The sequence below is a fragment of the Cyprinus carpio genome, chromosome A17, assembly GCF_018340385.1.
Source record: "Cyprinus carpio isolate SPL01 chromosome A17, ASM1834038v1, whole genome shotgun sequence".
NCBI classification, from domain to species: domain Eukaryota; kingdom Metazoa; phylum Chordata; class Actinopteri; order Cypriniformes; family Cyprinidae; genus Cyprinus; species Cyprinus carpio.
In genome coordinates, this window is record NC_056588.1 from 14,321,336 (window position 1) to 14,346,405 (window position 25,070).

At 38.9% G+C, this 25,070-nt stretch overlaps 1 protein-coding gene across 2 annotated transcripts; it reads left to right on the forward strand.

The window, feature by feature from the left end:
• Positions 1-2: 2 nt before the first annotated feature.
• LOC109108386 (protein GREB1-like) lies at positions 3-25,070 on the forward strand. Of its 2 annotated transcripts, none has more exons than XM_042774182.1 (32): positions 3-187; positions 5,198-5,359; positions 5,472-5,586; positions 6,545-6,721; positions 8,221-8,403; positions 9,134-9,256; positions 9,373-9,503; positions 10,131-10,254; positions 11,066-11,188; positions 11,489-11,674; positions 12,524-12,874; positions 13,509-13,637; positions 13,722-13,823; positions 13,908-14,105; positions 14,988-15,168; positions 15,254-15,437; positions 15,592-15,728; positions 15,988-16,336; positions 16,465-16,580; positions 17,381-17,577; positions 18,489-18,964; positions 19,047-19,149; positions 19,850-20,005; positions 20,119-20,258; positions 20,410-20,571; positions 20,777-20,981; positions 21,077-21,239; positions 23,232-23,453; positions 23,541-23,676; positions 23,790-23,990; positions 24,502-24,640; positions 24,776-25,070. In XM_042774182.1, the coding sequence occupies exons 2-32, from the start codon at positions 5,201-5,203 to the stop codon at positions 24,937-24,939; spliced, it is 5,532 nt and encodes a 1,843-aa protein (XP_042630116.1). In that variant the 5' UTR covers positions 3-187; positions 5,198-5,200; the 3' UTR covers positions 24,940-25,070. The 2 variants fall into 2 exon arrangements, with proteins under 2 accessions (XP_042630116.1, XP_042630117.1); XM_042774183.1 differs by having other exon boundaries at positions 5,198-5,357; positions 5,482-5,586.

Genomic DNA, 25,070 nt, shown 5'->3' on the forward strand with positions numbered 1-25,070 from the left:
GGGTGTCCTGTTCGCTGTAACAAATCATCGCACGCGGCCAGCGGCATTTCTACAGCAGGGCTCATTGACTGGCTGCTCGTGCGCAGCGGAGGCGGCTGAATCGCGCATCTCGGAGAAATGTACATTAACAGCCCGAATCCAGTCAGCCCCCCCTGGAATATCTGAGTGCTTTTATACTGAATTAAAGGTAAGTTCGTGCTGCATTTATTGTTTCGCTTATTGCATGACCTAATCTGTAGCTTTGTTAAATATTAACATGTTGTTTCCATCCATACTCTGATTCCAGCACCCCATGAAAACTATAGCTAAATACAATTTTTCAGAGTATGACTGTAAAAGTAATCCCCATAACACAACTTTCAAACGTATAACTAATGTAACTTTTTGATTATGAAATGAAATAATAATAATAAGTCAACATCTCATAATTATTACTTATGAAATGCAAAGAGAAAACAACTACATTATTTTACCACCTATGGTGTAATTAATAGGCAGCGTAAATGTTTTGTTTTGAAAAATTAATGTGCATACTGTCATTGATCTGCAGTAGAGGATTTTATTAAATGTTTCATTTTGCTCATCAGGACAATATATTGCATGCTGACAGTGCTGACATGTTGCACTAGTTTCATTCCCTGTAGAGTTTCACACTGGCCATAATATATATATTGCATTAATGGTAATCTACATATAATCTTTTGTATTGAATATTTTCAGTGTCTAATACAATTACAATTAACTGCTGAAAGAATTGGGTATTTCTTAGAAAAAAGTAGACCTTCTATGTCACTCCCTTACATTTGTCTGATCAGTCTTACCTATTGCATTTAAATGATCTTTCAATAATTATGCAGTTGTATTGTGCTTTTTGCTTATTTATTCAAGTAGATTACATAGCATGTCTACATTAGCTAGCCTGTTTGTTTGGTAGTTTAATGTACAATATTTAGTGTATTGTCATTGCTATTTTACAGACAATTCTATGATTTACAAAGCTTTCTTATACTTAATTGGAAAATTGATTCCGTGTGATGTTGAGGCTCTTTCTAGTTTTTCACAAAAACCAACCCGATAACATGAAAAAGCATAGTAACTTAACAAGGTGATGATTTTGTATAAATTTTATATGAAAGCATGAATGTCCTCCCCTTATCTGTCAGTGGGGTGTAATCATACAAAAACGTACTAATGAGATCCTAGTCATCCTACACATACATTCCAGTTGGCCACCATTTCGCCGAAACATAAAAAGTTATGAATTACCATGAGAGTGTGTTTCAAAAGCCACTCTAGAACCATTGGGAAGAAAACAACCTCAGCCATTTGGACGGAGAAGCCTCCTCACAAGCCCTGTCACAAGAAAACAAAAGCCTTTTCAGACTCCAAAAGTCCAAACTCTCTGTCCGACTGAAGTAGTAATTATAGAAATTGGTAACTAGAGCCTCAGGTGTTGTTCTGAACAAAAGGAATCTTGAAACTTCAGCTGTCAAGAGATGACGATATATCTGTTATTAAGACACTGGACAGCTTAGTTTTTGGCGAGAACAGCTGGTGTTTGGACTGTGTGAAGTAATGTTCACAACGTTCAGTGCCAGAGGGGTATTTTCCGCACATCACATTAGACACTGTTGACACTGTAGAACTGGTGGAAGTGTAGCTGTAATGATTGCTTATTTAGGACAGGTGGTCTGTGTACAGACCCTGTGAGTGTTACACCTATAGTCCATCACTATGCGATTATGCTTTGAGATATTACTTAGGCTAGTATCTTAATTTTTATTCACTAATATATACTTCTTTCTGCAAAAAAATGAACAAATTATTCCCGCAGTAGCCTTAAGATTGGACAAAAAGATCTGTCTGAATGCAACTGGCCATCCTTGAAATGTGATCTCTCGCAGGGGTGCAGGGGTCAAAGGTTAAAGGTGATGAGAAGAATGGAGCGGTGCTATCTGACTGCCCTTCTCAGCCTCTTTGTGTCCATTGAGCTTCTGGTTGGACCATGCCTGAGCACATCAAAGCACTACCCAAACATTGTTTGCCAGCCCTGACCTTTGGCCTGTTGCTATGTGGCAGGCTTCATGTAGAAGTGTGTGTGTCTGTGTGTGTCTGTGTGTGTGTGTGTGTTCGTGCCGGTAGAGAGAGGCAGTGGGCAGAGGTAAAGCAGAGACCTGCTGTGTCACTCACTCCCTGCTCAACAATAACATTTTCCTCTCTCTGTTTCCAGCTCTTCTACTGGTCGTCTGCTCAGTTTTATTGTATATGTGGAGCGTGGAATGACCCCAGCCCCCCGCTTACACACACAACTCCCAAGGCTTTAAAGCCACCCACCCTCTTCTACCATCTTCTTTAGAGAAGGAAAAAGTAGTGAAAGTAGCACGTTCTTTCCGTTTCAGATCTTCAGGTGCCCATTCCACTTGTCTCTAATGTGGTTTGCATTACTGTATTTTTTTTATGTGTATCTCCTCACCTAGTTGAACTGCAATTTTCTGGAATAAACTTTTATTAGAAAAACAAATAGAAATTGTTAGAAAAGTGGATTTTTAGACCTTTATGAAAAATTTAAAACGTAAGAATATTTTCTGCAAAAAAAATACCATAGTTACCACAGTTCAAATTTGATAAAATAGTAAATAAAATTGTATATACCATTCAAAAGTTTGGCATCAGTAAGATTTTTTAATTAGTATTTGAATTAGTCTCTTATGCTCGCATTAATTTGATCAAAACTATATTAATATTGTGTATGGTAATAGTAATATTGTATTAATAACAGTAATACTGTGAAATATTATTACAATTTAAAATAACGGCTTTCTGTTTTAATATATTTTCAATTGTAATTTATTCCTGTGTTGGCAAAGCGAGTTTTCAAATATTCGAGAAATCATTCTAATATGCTGATTTGGTGCTCAAGAAACTTTATTAATATTATCAACAGTTGTGCTGCTTAATATTTCTGTAAACGCTGATACACTGTTTTCAGGATTCTTTGATGAATTGAAAGTTCAAAAGCACGGCGTTTATTTTAAATATAAATCTTTTGCAACATTATGAAAATTTTTACTGTCACTTTTTGATGTCCAGTGGTTAGCTTTTGTTGAGGGGACAAATGTGTCTCAGCTGGGACATTTTGTAGCTAATTCTTCATAAATTGAAGTGTAGTGTATAGAGTGTCAGAAAGATGTGTAAGTCAGACAGACAGAGAGAGAGAGATGGGTTTGTCTGTAAAGAGAGAAGGCCATAAACGGAGACACAATAGTTGGGTGATGTTAACCCGGGGGGAGTCCGGGAAAGATGAAAGACCTTGTCATCTCCCTGTAAGGAAGCTCTGTCTAGGAGGATGGGGCTGTTGAACGTCCTCGCTGCTATCACGTCTTGCTCTTTTATCTCCTCGACTATCTGCAGAGCCTGTCCGCATTAGCATTTGTTTATTTAACTGCAGTTTTCTCCCCCTCAGCACAAAATGCTAATATGTTTTATGATGATGGCAGGACTCCTGACTAGTTCCAAATGTCAAAAAGATTGGTGTTTTGCCATGAGATCCCAGAGATTCTGGCTAGCAATATTATGAGAGCATGTGAATTTCACTTTCTTGTTATAAAAGTTTTATTGGTGGTACTTGTTGATGTTTATATGACATGTTGCTGGTCTTCTTCATTGTTTTAGGGTGTTACTGTGTTGTGAATTCCTAGTGCGTGGGATGAGTGTTGGGCCTGAGAGAAGGAACATATGGCAGAGAGCATTTAAAAGCAAAGGGATTATGTCCAAGGGTCTTTTTTCTTCCCCAGAGCTTTTTTCATTAGTGGCTTCAGTGCTGCTATTCACACGGTTATGCCATATACCTACATGCATTTAAAACAAAAGCAGCCGTTAAAGGAATAGTTCTTCCAAATTTGGAAATATGATGGTGTTTTGTGATTTAACATTGAATTTACATTATTATTTATTGATAATCTTTTCCTGTGAGCTGTTAAATATTGTGATTGAATTTTATTGTGAGGACAAAAAAAGTTCCCCATGCAGATTTCTTTGTTATTTTGAAAGATTGTTTGGTTTTTGGTTGTGTTATTGTTTTATGTTTGATTGATGCTTATTGAATATTGACTGTTGATTTTTTATTTTTTAACTTTTGCTGAAATTTTGCATATGTGACTACGCCTTTAATAGATTGTATAAATCATTCGCACCAACTGTCTCTACAATCTGCTTCGGCTTACAATGCTTTCAGAAAACGCATCACAGAGACATGTCTGTGTGAACTAAATTAACTTATAAATAACGATTTGTTGGTGTTGAAAAAAAAAACCTAGGGCATATGTCTTGATTTTCCAAAACTTCCAGTTTGTTCCTCACACAATGTTCTGATGAAAAGAGTAAACCCATAAAACACATTATTCATAATGTGAGTGCAGCCTTTTCCAGTTTCTAACTTTGTTTATTATTGGAGGTAGGCCATTCTCCATATCTCTTGTTCTCGTTCTCTCTCTCTCTCTCTCTCTCTCTCTCTCTCTCTCTCTTTCTCTCTCTCACACACACAAAGTCTGGGTCAGGATGCCCTGACATTGTATCATGGTTACTTTATGAGTTTGCAAATTGGACACCCTACAAAAAGCCACTATTTCTTCTTCCTCTAGAGAAAATGAAAAAAAAAAAACTGTTTTAAATGATTTGAACTCAGTTTTGTCCTGTTGTAATCATATTTACTGACCACCGAGAGAGGCTGATTATCTGATGAATCACTGACATCAAATCAGCTATGAGCTGACTTCAGGCTCCACAGTCAGAGCGGTGTGTTTGTGTGCAGTCAGAATCACATGTCCTCAAATAACCTCTGTGCTACAGCTGTTTGCTTTAATAACACTCATAGTCAGAATAATTGTCATTGAAAAAGTAGTAGAAATAATTTATCCTGTTAATGTACAGTATGATGCATGTTTTTTTTTCACTGGCCCCACAATGAAATATAATGATTAATTTAACCTTTATTTTTTTTAATAATAAACTATTTTTATTAACAATATTATAAGTATCAGACAAATATATTCCTTTTTTTATTTTTATATACTTTTATTTTCTTTCAAAAATGACCATTTACTATAAATTTAATTTATGTCATTAAATTTTACAGCAATAATGTACCTTCAAATTTCCATTTTAACTTTTCATAACAACTTATTTCATTCTATGAAAGGTCATGGGGAATTCATATACAGGACACCTTCAGAGCACACGGTTTGAGGAAGTGCTGCACAACTCCATAGAGGCGTCACTGCGCTCCAACACAGTGGTGCCCAGACCTGTGTTCTCTCAGCTGTACCTGGAAGCAGAGCAAAGGCCTTACTCTCATGATGGTGAGCTTTTACTTCTGTGGTCTTCTGTGGTATCACACACTTTAGAATGCATCACTTGTTTTGAGGTTTTGAGTATCTTATACGTCCCCTAACTAGACAATATATAAAAAAAAATTCTCAACAGGTCGAGGAGATGAAGATGACGATGAAGAGGATGTTTCAGATTCAAACAGCCCTCCAAACCCATATCAGATGAAGCCTCCACCAGAGGGATCCTGTACTACAGATGGTGAGATCATATGAGCCATAAATAACAGAGCAGATCAATAACAACTATTTTACAGTAGCTGTAAAGGCCCCGGTATACTTCAAACGAAATTGAAGGACGAACTGATATGACATCATTTTGAACAAAATGAGGCCGAAACGAAGTTCATTTTGAGTTCGTTTCGGCAGTTCAAAACAGCTGACCAAATCGAAATTTAGGGGGAGATAGTTTTCGCTCCTAAACACCTTTGAGTTTCCATTGGTCCGTGGCGGTTACACAATCAGTGGGTGTGTTCTGAAACTCCACCTTCTTTTGACGTGCAATTTATTTATTTATTTATTTTTCGGTTCGTATCTCATTCAACGGAGGTCAGGCAAGAACAACATATCCTATCACTAGCAACATTAATACAATGTGTCGAATCACTGAGCTGGCACAGATGTATCCGCACCTGTACGATTGCTCGCGGAGAGACTTTAAAGATTCAGAGAAAGCATTTAATTCCTAGAAAGAAACTGCAACAAAGCTTGGTGTTGAACGACCTGGAGTTATGCAAAAAGCGGCGTAGAGAAACATCAGATGCAAGTTTTCCAAAGCCATGAAAAGAATGAAAGGAAAGAGTAAAGATATAAGGTAGCAAGTACCAAATACACGTGTTTCAAATAAATGTTACACCATAAGTAAAGATATAATGTTGTTCTTTCAATAAGCAAATTTAAAAGGTACACAATTAATGAAATGCTAAAAGAACATACAATAATAATCCTTTGTTTTTATCAAATTATGACAACACATAAAATATAATAAGGTGTAATAACTTCTTCTTGCCCCCAAACGAAGAATGAAAACGAACTTCGTTTGAAGTATATCGGGGCCTTAAGTCAGTACATTTATAGCCATTCAGACTACTGATGGACGATCAGTGATTCAGCATGTTCATAAAGTCACTGTGTCCTAATACAAACTTGTGCAATTTCAGGGTTCTGTCAGGCAGGCAAAGACCTTCGGCTCTCGTCCCTGGCCACCGAGTCTTTGGAAGTCCCTTCTGGGTTTCTGCTCGTCGGAGCAAAATCTCCCAGCCTGCCTGATCACATTCTGGTGTGTGCGGTGGACCTGCGCTTTCTGCCCGATGAATGTGGACGTAATGCACTTTTAGGCAAGACACCGTGAACCTGATGCACCAATATTTGAATTTCCTGCATTACAAAAAAAGCCAAGAGCCAGATTGTGAAAGATAGGTAGAAAATGATAAAAGCCCTGATTTGGGTCAGGGTACCCCAACCTCAAAACACCACATTTCCATTTGTCAGAGAGACATTTGTGGGTCTTTAATTTGGGTTTCTATGACCCTCATATAAGCAGCTTGATAGAAAGACAGCTAGAGAAATAGCACATATACATGGCCTTACTAGATGGTTGCCAAGCTGTTGTTATGGTGTTCTGCACGGTTGCTAGGTGGTTGATACAGTGTTCTAGGCAGTTACTAGGGCATTTCTAGAGGGTTCTTGGGTTGCTTTAGGTGGTTGCAAAGGCATTACTAGGTAGTTGCTAGACAGATGGATGCAAAGGTGTTGCTGTAGAGTTACTGGATAGATAGACAGTTGCTATTCAGTTGCTAGATCATTCAGAATGATTGCTAGGTGGTTGGTGGGCTGTTTTGGGTGGTTACTAAGTAGTTGTTACTAGTGTGGTTAAAATAATACAGATTATTCATTACTTATAAATACTGAAATATCTAAAACGGTTTCAATACTCTTTATTCGCAGTATATCTATAAACTGATATCAGATGCGCTTTCTTGCTCTCTGTTCTTTCTGGCAGCCAGTACACACACACTTCAAATGCACACCAAATGCATACCAAAAATGGTATCGAATATCGTTATTTTTTATGGTATCAAATCGAAGTTAGAAATTCCAGTATTGTGACCGTATTGGAGTTATAATTCAAGATTTTAGCAATTCAGTTGAAGTGACTTTAGGTTACATTGAAGTACTTTTTCAGAAACAGAAAATATGTACATAAGAACTGCTTTATCGTGCATTTAGTTGTATAAAAGTGCAGTACTTTATGTAACAGTTCAGAGAGTAGCCTAAATGCAAGTACGACTTGATGACGTAATGAATATGATAATAAGCATATATAAAGTTGAATTGTTATATAAAGTTATAAGCATTAAAAAAAAAAAAAAAGTTTTGTAATAACAATTATTTCGGACCTTTTGACATCGATGAGAATTCACATTCGGACTTTTGAATGTAAACTTTGAGAACCCCTGGTCTATAGCAACAGCCTCTGGCAACAAAAATTAGCAAAGGATAGATTGAGGAGAGAGAGAGAGAGGTAGAAATGGGAAAACCCTAAGCACAGTGCCAGTTCCTGGGTCAGGGTACCCTAACCTTGATGGACCATATTTTCATTTGTCAGAGAGACATTTTAAGCCCTTTAATTTGGGTTTCTATGGCTCTCAATTCAGCTCAGAGCCCTCGCCCCCAGTGAAGGTTTGTGGCTATGGAAACTGGGTGCTCAGCTGGTGACCGTCTGTACTATGCCTCTATTTTAGATAACTGTACTTGGTAATCTAGAAAACATCTGGGCACTCAAAGACATACAGAATAGAAAACAGATATTCACCATACGTTTTGTCTGTTGTAGGTTTCTCCGGGAACTGCATGGGGTGCGGAGAGAAGGGCTTCCGCTACTTCACTGAGTTTGCCGATCACATCAACCTGAAGCTCACCACACAGCCTAAGAAGCAGAAGCACTTAAAGTACCACCTCCTCAGAAATGCACAGGGCATTCTGGTCAAGGGACCACCGATCTGCTGGAAAGGAATAGGTAAGATTGCACAGAAATAGTCAGCAAAGGTGCCATTCTACATTTTATGGTAATCTTGATGAATGGACATCTTATTTTAGAAGCGTATAGCATCAGCAATGCTTCTGTGGTGGAATATTGACAACCAGCGACTAGCAGGAGGGTTAATATGACCCTGTCCAGCATCCTGGGTCAGCCTGGCCCATTCAGCAGTGCTTGCCTTCTCAGACTGACAGTGCAGATGGCCAGCACACCTAATTTAGCTCACTGCTACCATGGAGACACGTCAACATTGAGCGGAAGAGCTTTGGCAGCGTATGCATATATTCAGAGAGCATTTCATGCTTCACAAAGCAGTTAAGCACTCAAAGAGGAAGACAACATAACTGCAGCATATTTATAATAATAAACTGTTATCTTTTGTTGATATGCTAATATTGTTATATTTAATTTAATAGCTGTTCAACTTATTTTGATAGTTGTTATTTCAGCTGGTGTAATGTGGTGCTAAAGTTGCATAGTTTGATGTTAGGTTTCTAGTGGTTTCTAGGACATTCCAAGGTAATTGCTAAAGTGTTTTGGGTGGGATCTTTACTGGCCCCCAAGTGTGATATTGGTCAGTGTCAGTCTATGGGTTTTATCAGCCATTTTTTAATATGCCAGGCAAAAATGGCAGGCCATTCAGTGTTCAGTCTTTATGCTAAGGTTTATTTTACTGTGGTTTATGGATTTTTTTTCATGTTATGTGCAGACAGCCGAATGAGACATGCAGTATGTAATGCAGCTGCTGGACCAGAGGAACAATCAGGACAAGGACCCACTGACCTGCTTCCCAATTCAGGGCACACAGCCTTGAACACAATTAACCATGCAGGTAGGAAACACACAGTGTGTTAAGGCGTTAACCATCTATCTTGTTGCTAAGTTCATATTTACTGTATTTACTTTTGCATTTAAACTGCTATGTTTTATCTTGTCCCTATCTCACAGATCTAAAAACCCATCTCCATTTATCTGAGGGTTCCCCTCCCTTAATCAATGGTAGTCATGATCCTGGACCCCAGCAGCCTCCGGCACAGCCTGGACTGGTGGCCAATGGTCCTGGAAGGCCTACAGGAATAGGTAATCCTGCCCTCCAGTAGTCACTATTCACTCAGTGTTTATATTTCAAGCATGGATCAGAGAAAAGGGAAACCTCAATTTTACAGGGGCGGTCCCTAAACTAATCCCCCCTCTAGACTTCACACCTTCAGTGAAAGAGAGCAGCCCTTTTGAAATGTTTAAATGCTTTAAAATGAAGCAGCTGTATTGTCTAGGCCCTTTACTCCTCCCGATCCTTCTCTTTTCTTTCAGCACTCTCTCTCCTGCTCTCTGTCTGCATTGTTAAATGTGAGACTTCCTTCCTGATGCTATGGTTTTCATTTGGATTTAACACATTGCTCCTTCTTTTCTGGTTCTCTTTGCATATAAAGGGACATATGCGCTTGTGTTTAAAGTTTCGTTAATGTATAACATAATAATCACATCCTATGACACCAAAACCCACCTTTAAAGTAAATTTACATTCTGTTGTTTTTAGATTTACAATGACACAAGAAAAGATGATTGTTTGGCAGGGTAAACTGTGAGCTTGGTGCAGAAGGTTTTTTTTATTTTTGTGTTTTTGACACTACAATGTTATATAACAGAATCGATGGATAGATGTTCTCTGCAACTTTTCTCTTAATCCTATTGATCAATTGCTTTTCGGCTCCATGGCAAATTCTGGGCCTCCCAAAAAGAGGCACAAGGGATGGTCCCCAAAATCCTCTGCTCCTACCGAAGTAACCCCGAGACCTGCTCCCAACAGCACGACCAATGCCACTAAATCAGGTAAAGGGGGTGGAGGATGATTATTTCCTAAAGTAGTGCCCTATAAGAATATTAAAAGATCAGTGAGCAGCAGTATTTGGGTTTCATTCAGGCACAATATTTCTGCTTCTACATTTGTAACACTGTAAGATCTTATATAATATAACATTATGCAGCATTGGGAGGCCTTATGACTATGAGGCTTAAGGCTAGAGAAAAAAACAACTGAGGTTATAACCCAAAATGCCAGGGTTATCTACACCCCTGTGTCTGAGTGCCAAAAATGTGATGTGATCTGACTGCATCAAGCACTCTTCTAAAGAGGCCTTTATGATTATAGATGTGTTTGCTTTTTATCAAACCTGAACAGAGTGTTCTTCAGATTTTCTCTGGAGAGCACTGAGCAAATGCTCAAAAAAGCAACATTATTTAAAAATAATGAGTGACTCATCTGGACTTAAAATAACAAGAAGGTTTCAAGTATTACCTAAGACAGTCGTTCCCAATCTTTTGTCCTTGAAGCCTTACATATAAAAAAAATCCTGTAATACTTTTTTTAAATAATACTTTTTGCATCCATATTTTACCTCAAACCATATAAGTTCACAAGCCCCTTTGCAAACTCTGACCCAAGGCAGGTTGGGAACCACTGATTTAAAAGATTTAGTATTGTGATTGCTTTTGGGGACAGAGGTTTGTGTGCATATGTGCGTTTTTGTGTGTGTGTGAATATGTGTGTGCACACTCAGACTACTTCAAATAAGTCAAGTGAGTGCTGAAAATTATGTGCAATATTATATCAGCTATCAAGTGTAGATGTATTTGTTCTCAGTGGACAGCGGGGCATCTGGGTGTTTGACTATGGGGTCCTCGCCGCGCCATGCCCCTGGGGAGTCTGTCACAGTGCCTGATCACCTGCTCCAGGCTTGTGGCCTACGACCGGTCATTTTTAAAGGTAAAATCTCAACATTGTTTTGTTCTTGCTATATTTTTTTTCTGACCCTGTTTACAATGATGCCAATTTCTGTTCTGAATATTTACAAAATGAACTTACAAAATAAAATTAGCTGTATGAATGTTTATAGAAACACAAAAATGTAGGAGCAACCTGGGCACATTTAAACTATTTGTGTTTTTTTCCGTGGTTTGTGTCTGTTTTGTCTACAGTGGAACCGTGATAGCGGTTCCCACCACGTTATCTTGGGCCAGCTGTCAGTTAGACCATGTTTGTGTGTGTGTGTGTTTTTGGCTGTAGGGCATGGGACACTCCCACATTTGTGTGGGAACCTTGAGGACGTGGTGGTGAGTGGCCTGCTGCAGAAATGCTATCGCACTTCCCAGAACCTCCCAAGAGTCTATGAGCAGTATGGCACCGCTCCCATTCAGCCCATCTCCACTGAGATGCTGATCCTGCTGACTGTCTACTATCTAGTGCAGCTTGGTAAGAACAACAGTATTTCAAGCACCTTCCACACCGTCTGTTTTTGCCCAACAGTAAACTTTTTGATTCCAGAGACCTCCATTATGACGAGTCCCTTCCGGAAATATGAAGGCAGCTATATTTCTATGTACAGATCCCTGTATAGAAGATGAATTGGTACTTTTTGAGCAAAATATAAAGCACAATATCAGAAAGATGTTGTTTCCAAAATTAAATAACTGGCCTTTTGTATTGTCACTGTGCATTTAAACAAAAGCACTTGATACAAATATTATCTTAAATTATTAATGATGTAAACTTTGCTTTATGCACATTAATTTTTGTATTGCTTGCATCAGTGTTAAATATTAGATGAAACAAGTTTATGTATTAAAATTACAAATTAAAACTGAAATAAATATAAATTAAAGCTCAATAGAAAAAACATACTAACAATTACTAAAATTAAACTACAATAGACTATACTTATAATATCAATAATACTAAAATAACACCAGTTTACGTTTAAAAACTACAGCAATCAGAATAATAAAATTATTGATTAATCTCATATTTTTTTTAGAAAGAATATCAAAGCGGTAAAAATATTTAAATTCAGTAAATGTGTTAAACATTATCACATTAAACATTTAATACTTAAGTTTAACACTTTAACTGTGACTAACTGTAAATAAATAAACAGATACATTTATGGCCCTCTTAGCACCCCCCTGAAATCCCCTGAGAGTCCTTGGACTAAGACTATATTTAAAATACAATATTTTATTATTTTGGAACCTTAATTTCTTATTTTACATTATATACTGTAAAATGACCCCAAATAATTATAAGATAATCATCTTACGACAGCACCTGACCAGGCTCCTCTGATGGAAGACTTGGAGCAGATCTTCATGCGTTCCTGGCGTGAATCACACCTGACGGAGATCCGGCAGTATCAGCAGACACATGCACAGTTTCCTACTCCTCTCCCCTGCCTCGCACAGCCTCTTACTCCCTCTCAGCTCCCCTGGCTGGCCAAACTGGCCACCAGCTCATGCGGGGAAGGAGTTCTAGTGCTGGACACAGCGCCCTCTCTAGCTGAAGCGCTGGAGGACATCTTCCACAGACTAGTAGATGGCAGGTTGAAGCAGACCAATTATGTGGTGATCATCTGCATGAACAAGAGCCAGGAAATAGAGTCATGTGTGGTGGTGACAGGTACGTGGTTTCAAATGTGCATCTACTACTAATAATGTTTTTTTTAAATGTCTTTAGACTATAGATGGCTGTCAGCCATTAGAATTTTTTTAGTATTGATCAGTATCATTATTGAGATTAGATTTGTATTTAGATTACCTTTGCCATTATCTAATGCTCACTTAAGTTTATCTTTAAAAAACACTAATAATTTAATAACACTGTGAAATGTAATCTTTTGTAAATATGAATAAATATAATAATAGTAAATAGAAAAATAACACTGGCCTATAGTTAAAAACTGCAGCTGTCAACATAATAAAACTGATTAATCTCATTTTTTTATATAAAAAATAACAAAGCAGTAATAATATATACATTTGGTATCATTTAAACTTTGACAATGTTTTTTTATTTCATACTGTACATTATAATGTGATGTCTTAACACAGGATTTCTATTGTTGTTTTATTATTTATTTATTTATTTATTTACACTACATGGTATAGAGTTATGATTTTCAGTCTTGACATAAAAAATTGGTTTATCTGTATTGGCCATAAATGTACTAATCATATGCAATAAGCATGTAGATCTGAAATTGAATTAAAGTGAAATTGGATTAAAATGTTACAATGTCCACGTTTTCACACAGGGAAGCACCAGACCCGTGCTCTAGCTGAGAGTCTTCTCTCTCCCAGTGATTATGTGAGAGAGATGGTCCATGAATTGTCTTCTGGGGTGGCAGCAGAGTTGGGGTCCTATTACAGTTCTCTGGGTCCAGGTAAGACTGCTGGTTTGAGACATGGATCTCACCTCTGTGGTTTCCCCATACAGTGTTTAAGTGCATTTCTATACCACTTATCAGATGGAGATGTGGAAGCCTTGCTAGAGAAAGCCAGTCCTGAGAACGCTGCCCAGTTTTCTAGCATAGAACCATCAGGAGACAGTCCTAAAGCCAAGTGTGCTGGTGAGACTTAAGTATCCAAGTACAAAGTTAATGAGATATATACATTGAGCATAAGGTGTTTTAACACTTTGTATTTTTCAATAGAATTCTCCATAGAGTGGCACAAGATTCGCCCCATACAGCTTGCCGTGGCTCGGAAGCTGCTCTCGCACGTTTGCGCCATCGCTGATTCCAGCACACAAAACCTGGACCTCGGTTCCTTCGACAAGGTTGAGTTCTTAATCTGCGTTCCACCCTCTGAGGTCACTTTTCATCAAGTCGTCCTTCACTTGTGGAACTCAGGTAGAGTATTGCCACTCAATACCCACGAGTCGCTACTACACCCTTACAAAAAAGAAGCATACCTGAAGTACATTTTATCAAGTAAACTTAAATAAAGTTTAAGTAAACAAAAAACAATGTCCTAGTAGAATTCTTATAAGTGTACTATTTGTGTACTATAAAAGTATACTTTAAGTGTAACAGTAGTAAACTTTGAGTACACAATTAGTCTATATCTAAGTTTTATATACTGTTACTGTTAGTTTACTAGTTATTCACTTCTAGCCACTTTTTAGTTTATTAAAGTACACTTTGAAATACACTCTCAGTAAACTACTAGTTTAAACTTTTTTATACTGTAGTTATAATTGTTTTGTTTAAATGAAATTAACATCATACTTGTAGTTTACTCTATATATACTATTTTTTGCACTTTTAAGTATAAGCCAATTATACTTAGTTGTACTTTTCTCGTACTTAATTGTCCCAAAAGTATCCTGAAAGAATATCAAAAATTCACTTTTTTGTTACTTTTTTTTTTTAAGTTGGGACATATAAAGATGAAATATATACAGTATATACTTTGTATAACAGTATAAGCCAAGTATACTTAAGTATAATTTTAAGTATATCTCTGATAAGTATTAAAGCCTACTCTGTCATCAGTCTACTTTTTGTTAAACACATGAAAAAAAAATAAAAAATTGTAAGGGCACAGATCCAGGGAGAGCTCTAAAAACGACCCGTTTTGACATGTTTTCCTTTAAAACAGGAAGTAAAATGTCTCGTCCTTTTTTAAATAGTGAATAAACTTTATTTTACGTCACAGGCTTGGAGAAATCCCATTGAGCAGTTATGTTATATATTGCAGATAGATCTCACTTCCTGCTGTTGTATTTCCAGGGGTGTTACGGGAGTTAGGACTGGATCAGAACTGCTTGTCGCTGAAGGAGGCTGAGCAGTATGTGGTAAAGCTGAATCCGAGTGCAGTGGGAAAAATCAACAGCCTCATTCAGAAATCCAAGACGAACCCCTACACGCTCTTCATACTAGTGCATGATCACGCACACTGGGACATCAGCAGGTATGTGACCTCCCATGATTCTCCTCTAAACATTCTTTGCTTGGCTGTTGGTGCAAGTATCTGTATATCCTTATTCTTATGCCAGTGGGCAGTGCAGTGAAGGAGACTCCAGCTTAGGACTAGTGGACAGTCTGCTGAACTGCAGACAGATTCAGGATGCTCCCAACATCCTGACGCTCCATGTGACTTCGTTCCCCTTCACCTTGCAGACTCAATACACACGCATCAGCCCTTACAATGAAATCCACTGGCCCTCTGCATTTAACAATGTAAGAATACCACATACTATCTATTTAAACCAGTAAGTTAAGCTCCTGGAAACTAAAAGTTTGAAATAGCTCATAGCAGATGACCACGACCACAGAACTTCTTAATATTCCTAATGAGTTTACATTTTGTATATATCTGTTTTTGCACACCTAGGATATAGATCTTTATCATGAGAAGACAAAGTACTTTGGTGTATCTGAGCTGCTGGAGACAACCCGCTCTGGAAGTGGCCTTCCTCTGCTACGATATGACAGTTCATTTGAGAGCATGGCTGCTGCTCTGGAAGAGAGGTTTGTTTCCGGTGTTATTTTTTTTTAATATTGCAGCTGTTAATTAATGTATATTTTATATAGCTTTTTGAGCAGCAAATCAGCATATTACAATGATTTCTGAAGGATCCACTGAAGTTATGGCTGCTTAAAATTCAGCTTTGCCATAAATGACATGAAAATATATTAAAACGTTTTTTATTTATCTGTAATACAATTTACATTATTACTGTTTTAGCAGCTCATACTCCCACTGATAAATTCCCTTACGTCTCCCCAGGCTCCCAAAACTACACAGTGCAGTGATTCGCACCCATGTGCTGATCCAGCATTACTCTCTGGCCCTGATGGCAACAGCGGGCGGCCAGGCTTTACAGGCTCTGCAGAAGCACATCTCAGTAGAGACGCTGGAGATGGTGCAGTGCCTCCTCAACACATCCCAGCGATGTCCCAGCCGTCACGGTCACATGCTGCTCCTGAGGATCCCCTCACCAGCTCTCGCTGCCTTCGCTCACCAGCGCCTCTGCCACGTCCGCAACAGACTCGGCCTTCACAAGCAGTTTGAGGTCATCCTGGGGGATCCATACTCTCCTCTCACTGTAGGAAAACACTTCTTGGACCAACTAAGGGTATTTACTATTAATTGTTTTTTTTTTTTTTTTTTATATAAATAACATTTTGTGTCATTTATTCTTGTGTCCATATTTTTCTTTATATCCCTAAATCATATATCCTTTTGCTTTTTATATGTCTCCAGGTATGGCTGAAGATCTTGGACCCAGACTGGGCTCCTCGGACATATCTAGAGCTGGAGGCTTTACCCTGTATCCTCATCTTAACCGGCATGGATCCACTTGGAGAGTCTTTACCCAGGTAAAACACTCGCAGGAAGTTTTTTTAACTTGACTAAGCTTGATGCAGAATGCTTGTTTTAAATTTTAGACAAAATTACCAGCATCCAGCTGTTAAATATATTCTTTTTTTATTGCATTTCATATAATATAAACTACCTACCATAAGAGTAGTTTCTTAGAAATGTTTAATGAATCATTTACATAGATTAGCAAGCTTTAGAAGGCCCATTTCTATTTTGTTTGATTGTCCAAATAATGTTTTTTTTTTTCTTTTCTTTTTTTATTGTACAGGTCAGCAAGACCTCAGAAAAATTATTACATGTGGCAATTTGAGTCCCTTTTCAAAATAGTTTGTGTTGTACCATTTTATTTTATTTACTGGCAGAGGTTATTTGACAGTATTATTCCATTCAAAATTATTCCATTCCATTTTTTTTTGCCTAAATTTTATATCACTGTTAACCTATGCATATCTAAATGTAAAGGTCATAGAAATTAATACAACTTTAAATGTTTTTATATGATATAATATTATATTATAAAATATTATAAATGTCTATATAATATAAAATCTTGCTCTTATGCAGAGCAATACTTGCGTGCTTTAGTAGTTAAATTTGGGAGCATCTGGACTGTTCAATGGATCATTCAAAATGATTCATCATGATTAATCGTTATTCATTAATTCAGTAAACACAAATGACTAGAGAAGGAAAAGTCATGGAAATGACAAGAGTCTTGGGACTAGATCTTAAAATAATAGCTTTACTTCACTTTCATGGTTTATACTTAGGCTTACCGTATTGTTCCTGTCCTCAGATCTCTGAAGTACTGTGACCTGCGTGTTATCAGCTGCTGGTCTCTGCAGCGCACCACTCTCGAGCAGGAGCTGGGATTGGCCGCGTACCTACTGAAGACAAAACAAGTTGGCCAGCATGCACGCTGCGACCTGTCTGAGAGTGACCCTGAAAAACTCAGCAGCACTGACAATGAGGAGGAGGAGGTTGTAGTGGATGGTCAGTATTGCAAAGCCAGAAGACATGAAGTATTTACTAAACTGAGCATAAACCATTATGTTTTAAATGTATGGGAAATGATAAGGGTATATGTAAACACTAAATTAGATGGTTACATGGACAAGGCACACCACAGCTGGCTCAATCCTTCAGATAGTCAGAGAGTAAGAATGTCAAGCTATTAGTCAGCTCAGCCTCATGCCATCTGTGTTTTAACACAGTCTTCAACACAGCTCCCGAGACTCCAGCATCTCCTCATTATCCTTCAGCACCTCATGTAAGGAAGCAAGAGGAAATGGAGTTTAACCACCTTAATGACTGCATGTTCAAATAGGTAGAACTGTTTCTTTCTTCAGGGACATTTCCAAAAATCCAAACCACAGTGAATCAAAACATTTCCATATCAAAACATATCTATAATTGATTTCAAATTAAAGGATGACTTTGCCGATTTTCAACGAGTTTTGTATTGTTTCAATGTCTGTAGTATATGTAAAAGTACAATGTGTAATCTTTCTTCATGTTACCTGCACCCAGATGAGCATGTTTATTTGTCAGCAAAAGTTGTCCTTTAATTGTAACACTTTGGGTTGTTAGTTAAAATCATGCCTAACAAAAGTGCTTGTAATTCTTTGAGCAAATGTTTGTAAATTGCCGCATCATTCTTTCAATTTCGAATAATTTTGTTCTGATTATAACTGATATACTGATCAAATAAACTGATAACCTGAGTGGAATGCTTAATTTTGCTTTAATACTAATAAAGCATGGGAAACGGGTCTGATTTGGGACTTTGGACAGTGAAGTGGGGCTTTGCTTTCGGAAAGATTCCTGAAACCGGTAAATTCACAGGTTTGACATACTTACATACTTCTCTCGCACTGACCGTACCTCTCTCTGGTGGTCTGTAGTTAACAACGATCTCCCTAGACTGGGTAACCAGGCCTCCCCAGCTGGCTCTCAGCACCCCCATTCTGACTGGACTCCTTTGGATCCAGACAAGCAGCCCAACCAGAGGCGGCAGTCCAAATCCACGTCATCCGGCTCTTCATCCACACGGACCTCTCCTCTACGGCAGAGCTGCTCCTGGGCACGCAATCTCAGCCGCCCACCTGTGGTGCTGCTCCCTAAGGCCGTCTACGACCTCATCACTACAGTGGATTCCAGTGGCCTGCCCAAGTCGACTTCCTTCCTCCCACACTCTTCGGTAGAGTGGGTCAGCTCCTTTAGACCTCTCCTCAGCAAAATGATGACCTGCACCGAGCAGTCGCTGTACTATCGCCAGTGGACAGTCCCCAAACCCCACCACATGGACAGCAGTAACCGAGCGGAAGGACGCACTGATAACTTCCACCCTCGAAAGCTGCTGCTAAGTGGGCCACCACAGGTAAACGAGCATCTGGAACACTGGATGCCAATGTCAGTATTTGGCTGGTAGGTTAAAATTGGAATTTGTTGTGTGTGTCCAGGTGGGAAAAACTGGGGCGTATCTGCAATTTCTGGGTATTCTCTCTCGCATGCTGATCAGACTGATGGAGGTGGACATCTATGATGAGGAAGACATCAACTGCAGTAAGTATTATACCACAAAGGTAGAAATATGATGTCATATGGTAACATTTCTCACTACTAAGTAGTAGTTAGAAGTAGTTCGCTTATTTGCATGCATATTACTAGCATATTGGCTGTTTATTAGTACTTATAAAGCACATATTAATGCTTAATCTTCTGTTGGTCACTCGTCTTCACGGGATACAGATTAACAGGCCAGAATTCACCAAACTTAAATTTTGGATTTCATAGAAATTTGCACAAGCTTGGGTTTCCTGTCTTCCCATTTACTGTGTACATTTGCATATGTATGGATTTTGTAGAAATTTGTTGAGTGTTGTGTTTTTTGTGTTTGGAACTTGAAAGGAATCACATTATTCATTTGGGAATCAATTTGATTGCACTATTGCACTGTAAGGTCTTGATTAACTAAAAAGAATAGACTCATAAGAATAATTAATTTGTGATTCAGACTACATTGGTTGCACTGTATGTTTTTTATTGACTAAAAAGAACCAACTTGTAAGTGTAATTTGTTCAGGATTCAGAGTAGTCCGGCTGCACTGCTATGCTTTTACTTCACTAAAAAGAACAGACTTGTAAGATTCATTTGTTCTGGAATCATGTTATACTAGTGCTGCTGTTAATTTTTGCTTCAAGTCTTAAATCTGTCTTGGTGTCCTATAGGTATCATTGAAATTATTAATATTTTTTAATCCAGATTGCGAGAAAGATTTGGTGAGATATCATCAGCCCGTTGCATTGTGGCCCAATACAGACACTATGCGAGGGATGCCCTTTGATTACACCATCCATGACCCTAAATATGAGGACATTAGCACTGTCTACTCACCAGACTTCACTCCAAATTTAAATGGTGAGACCATCAAGACAATTATATATGGTTTAGTTGAGCCCTTCTATAGTAGTTCTGGTCATTTTATTAGGTTAGTGTTGTTGAAATTGTCTGTTTTGTCTTTACTGCTTTAGATGGAAACTCTAGGAGGCAGGAAGATATGTATCTACGCAGGCGAACGGCACGGATAAAACTCTCTAAATTTGCAGCTTACAACACATACCATCATTGTGAGCAGTGTCATCAGTATATGGGTTTCAATCCGCAGTTTCAGGTGAGCCCTAATACAGTTTATTACACAACTCTCTTGAATACTTGAATCTGATTGGTCAATGGTAGCATTAAGATTCTGATCCATAGAATAATCTATAATTTGTGTATTTTGGTCTGACTGTATTTTGGGATGTTGATCATCTTGTTTGCAGCTGTACGAGTCCACCCTGCATGCCTTTACTTTCTCTCACCTTCTACTGGGAGAGGAAATCCAGCTCTACTTCATCATTCCCAAATCCAAAGAACATCACTTCTCCTTCAGCCAATCAGGAGGCCAGTTGGAGAGCATGAGACTGCCTCTTACTTCCGATTGGGTACTTACCAGCAGTCAACTAGTAGAGGCCAAATGTGCCATGATTGCATGATGAAAATTAAATTTTCACTTAATAGTTTCAAAATACAAACTAGCAAACGTCTTCTAAAAGGGCGAAGTTAACTAAGCTTGACTAGTTCCGGACTATTTAGTGACTAGTATGTAATAAAAATAACAACAATTAAAGCTAGATTTGATGTTTGCAGAATCCTGATGCTATCAAAAGTCCAATATTCATGCCCACCACCGGTCGCCATGAGCATGGCTTGTTTAATCTGTATCATGCCATGGAAGGAGCCGCCCACCTGCATATTCTAGTGATTAAAGAGTACGAGATGGCCGTCTACAAGAAATACTGGCCCAACCATATAATGCTTGTCCTACCCACTATCTTCAATGGAGCTGGAATAGGTAACCATCAGTAGATTATCATACTGTCTAACTGATGTTGACGTCAGTGACGTCTTGCCTAAGACCTAAAGTTGCCTTTTCTCCCACATTCTCAGGAGCAGCTCATTTTCTGATTAAAGAGTTGTCTTATCATAACCTGGAGCTAGAGCGGAGCCGGAGAGTGGAGCATGGCAGTCGGCCACAAGATGTCTGGCCCTTCATCATCCTTGCAGATGATTCTTGTGTAATGTGGAACAGTGTTGATGTTGATCCAAAAAGGTACTTAATTTTGTGTTTTCATTTATTTACACTTTTGTTTTTACATTTTCACACGTTCTATGCATCATGTGTCTTGGTTGGGAGCTTGCTAGTTCGGTGCTCTAGGGCTCTGAACGCGCTCATCGTGAGTGTCTACAATGAGAAGCTCCATTCGCGTTTGTCCCTCTTCTCGAGTGATAAGTGACAAGTGTTTGCATTTTGTGGTTCGGGTCCCACTGTTGCTGAGGTCTCGTTAGTGTGTACTTTGAGTGGACTGTCAAGGTCCAGAATAGTCCATCTGCCATCAGTGGTTTAACCGTAATGTTATGAAGGCAACGAGAATACTTTTTGTATGCGAAGAAATCCAAAAGAACGACTATATTCAACAAATCGTCTCCTTTGTGTCTCTCCACCTCACCGTAGCGCCATTTTGGAGATTCTGAGCTGAACGCAGACAGCTTACATTCTTCTGTGTCAGCCGCGCCACAAGGATATGTTTTCTATGTGTATTTACACTTTGATTTGAAAGAACAGCGCATCCATGTGGCGTGGCTGACACAGAAGAGTGTACGCTGCTTGCATTCAGCTCATATTCTGTTTGGAACGACATGGGGATAAGTGATTAATGACAAAATTTTCATTTTGGGGTGGAGTATCCCTTTGAGGACACACATGTTCTATGCGTCATGTGTCTCGCTCTGCAGCTTGCGCATGTCTCCAATGAGAAGCTCTGTTTGCGTTTGTCCCTCTTCTTGAGAAATGAGTGGCAAGCGTTTGTGTCTCGCAGTTCGGGTCCCGCTGCTGCCAAGGCACGGTGAGGCCTCGGATCGTGGGACTTGCGGGGTTAAGATGCTCTTTTGGGATGTCGTTCACGTGTATAGTGCCTGAGTCGAGCAGCACCTGAGGGAATGTGTGCCTCTGTGTTTGGATTCTAACACTTGAGGGCATATTCTGCTTTCGCATTTGTCTCGGCGAAGAGCAAGTGCGTTCAGAGTTATACGCTCATTGTGATGAGTCATGATGTCTAGGCTCCGCTTGCATTTGTTTCTATTCCCGAGGGATGTGGGACGAAGCGTTTGTGTTTTGCTGCCCGGTTTGCCATTGCACAGTTTATCTCAGCTCGTGGTCATCACTTTGATGTGCTGGATCCACACACCCTCTCTAAAATGGTTGTCAGATGCTGCAGATACTATTGGGTTGTTATGACGATGAAGTGTGAGCACGGAATCATTTCAGATCCTGCAAGATTGTAGGTGGAACTATATTCAGCATGTTTTTGTGTATGGAGAGTCTCACTGGGCATGAATATATTTTTATACTTTGTGGAGAAATGCTTGCGAGCTTTCTTTCCCAGGGTGGAGTTCCCTAGAAGGAGAACGTCTCAGGTTACGCATGTAACACATGGTTCCCAAGAGGGAACAAGATGCTGCACCCCCCCTTGCTATGCCCTCAGCCTGCCTGTTTACATCTCCTGAAGACAGCAAAGAGGATGACATATTCAGCAGGTGCCCTTTTATACTTCCAGGTACCCCAGCCTGTGACGTCATGGGCTATGTGGACCAATAGATTGGCAATGTTTCACACATGCTTCAGACACCGGTCATGCAGGCTGCATTCCCCAATGTGACCCCTAGCATTTGTCTCATTCCCTCTCAGGGAACCATGGTTACATGCGTAACCCGGGATGTTTTTGTCTACCTTCTAAAAAGATCTTCCAAAAAGGTGCATTAACACTTAAAATTAATTAACATTTAAAAATACATTTAAAATGTATTTTTAGCGAGAAATTACTTTGTTTTTTTTTAGTATAATTTTTATTATGATGATTATTATTTATAATACATTAAAAATTTCAATTAACTACATATAAAAAATAAAAAAATGTATCCAGTCATCACAAAAGACTGATGGAAATTCATTGTTCAGGAAGTATAGAAACTGAATTTTAATATTGGTCCATCCGTGTTTGTTTTTGATCTTCTGTCTTAATTAGTGTATTTGCATGTTTTTCAGTGGTACCGCAGGGACAGAAAGAAATGTGTCCTTGAAACAGGTTCTTCAACACATGGAGTCTTCTCCAGATATTACTCAATATGGCTTATGTGGAATGAGGAAGTGGTCCAGTCGTGGAGGTGGGGCTGGACGGCAGAAAGAGCCCTTCTCGCGTGGACACTTACATGACTTCCTGCTACTTAATGTGGACCTCACACAGAATGTGCAGTACAACCAGAACCGGTGAGTTCTGAGAGAATGTCCAACAAATCTGGTTGTTTTTTCCTCCATTATTGTCCAAATATTCACATCTCACTCTCTCCACACTAGTTTCAAATGTGATGATGTGGACTTCAACCTGCGTGCCCACAGTGCAGGCCTCCTCATCTGCAGGTTTAACAACTTCAGCGTGATGAAGAAGCAGATCGCCATTGGTGGATATGGGACCTTTATCATCAAGACTAAGGCAAGTTTCTAGCCAATGTCCAAAACTGTACTCATGCTTTACTGTATAGATGTATGATAAAAACCATATTCCATGAAACTACTAAAACAATTGTTTGTCTGAATTCTCCACAGATGACCGATGTTCCCACCACAATCCAGCCGTCTCAGTACATCTGTGCTCCAGACAGTAAGCACCTGTTCCTGGCCACACCAGCTCAGCTACTGCTGGAGAAATACCTCCAGCACACCAGCCATCGCCTCTTCCCCCTCAGTGCCCAAAACTACAGCCACCCAGTCCTCTCTGTCGACTGCTACCTGAACCTCGGCCCAGAGGTACTTCAACAGACTATTAATAACCTTAAAACATTCCATAGTAGACTGATGTAGGGCTGGGCAATTAATTAAAATTAAAACCAAAAAATCTCAATATATATAATTTTGCGATTATTAAATCGCAAAGGCTGCAATTTAATTAAATAAATAGATGTGTTGCATGTTTCAGAGAGAATCACAGAACTCCATCTCTGCATGTGCTCTGAGTATGGGTTGCTTGTAAAGTGCACTTGGGAAAGCAACATGACAAATAAACCTGCTGTTGTCAACAAAAGTGAAGCTTTTTTTGTAAGGGCTACCTGCAGTTTTCTGGCAAAATAAAAGCTTGTTGGTTTAATGTTTGAAAATGAAGAATTAAGACTATAATTTTTATAGTTGTATTGTTTTTTTTTTTATCTTTGCACTGGTGGTACCAGGTGGTAATACCATGGTACTTCAAGGGACCTTAAAGTGTACCTGTTGTATCGCTACTGTGTATATAGTTTTTTTGTGCTTTTTTTTCTGTTCCCAGGTGACTGTTTGTTTTGTCAGCTCCAAACCTCACTCCATTAACTTGAGCACTACTGGTCTGCTCTTCAGTGGCCTCGTCTTATACTTCTGTGATTCCTTTGTGACTCCTGGATTCCTTAAAAAGTTCCAGTTCCTGAAAGGTAAAGACCCGACAGATATGCAAAAATAATATATCCATATATGGATAATATATCCATCAATCTGTCTGTCCATTTAGCACATAACACTAGGAAGTGATCCTCTTTTTAATAATCATTTGCTCTTTTCTGCTCCAGGGGCAACTCTGTGTGTGATCTGTCCTAACCGGAGCTCTCTCCGTCAGACTGTAGTTCGGCTGGAACTGGAGGACGAGTGGCGGTTTCGTCTCAGCGATGAGTTTCAGACTGCCAATGCTAAAGAGGACCAGCCTCTCTTTTTCCTTACAGGAAAACACATATGACTCTCAAAGCCTGAAGTCACTTTGATCTTATCAACTCTGCTGTCTGTATATAACATTAGCTCTGTATATAATGCGCAGGATTTGCTCTAAATTTACTGCTTGCTTACTGTTGTTGTTTTTTTTCTCTTTTT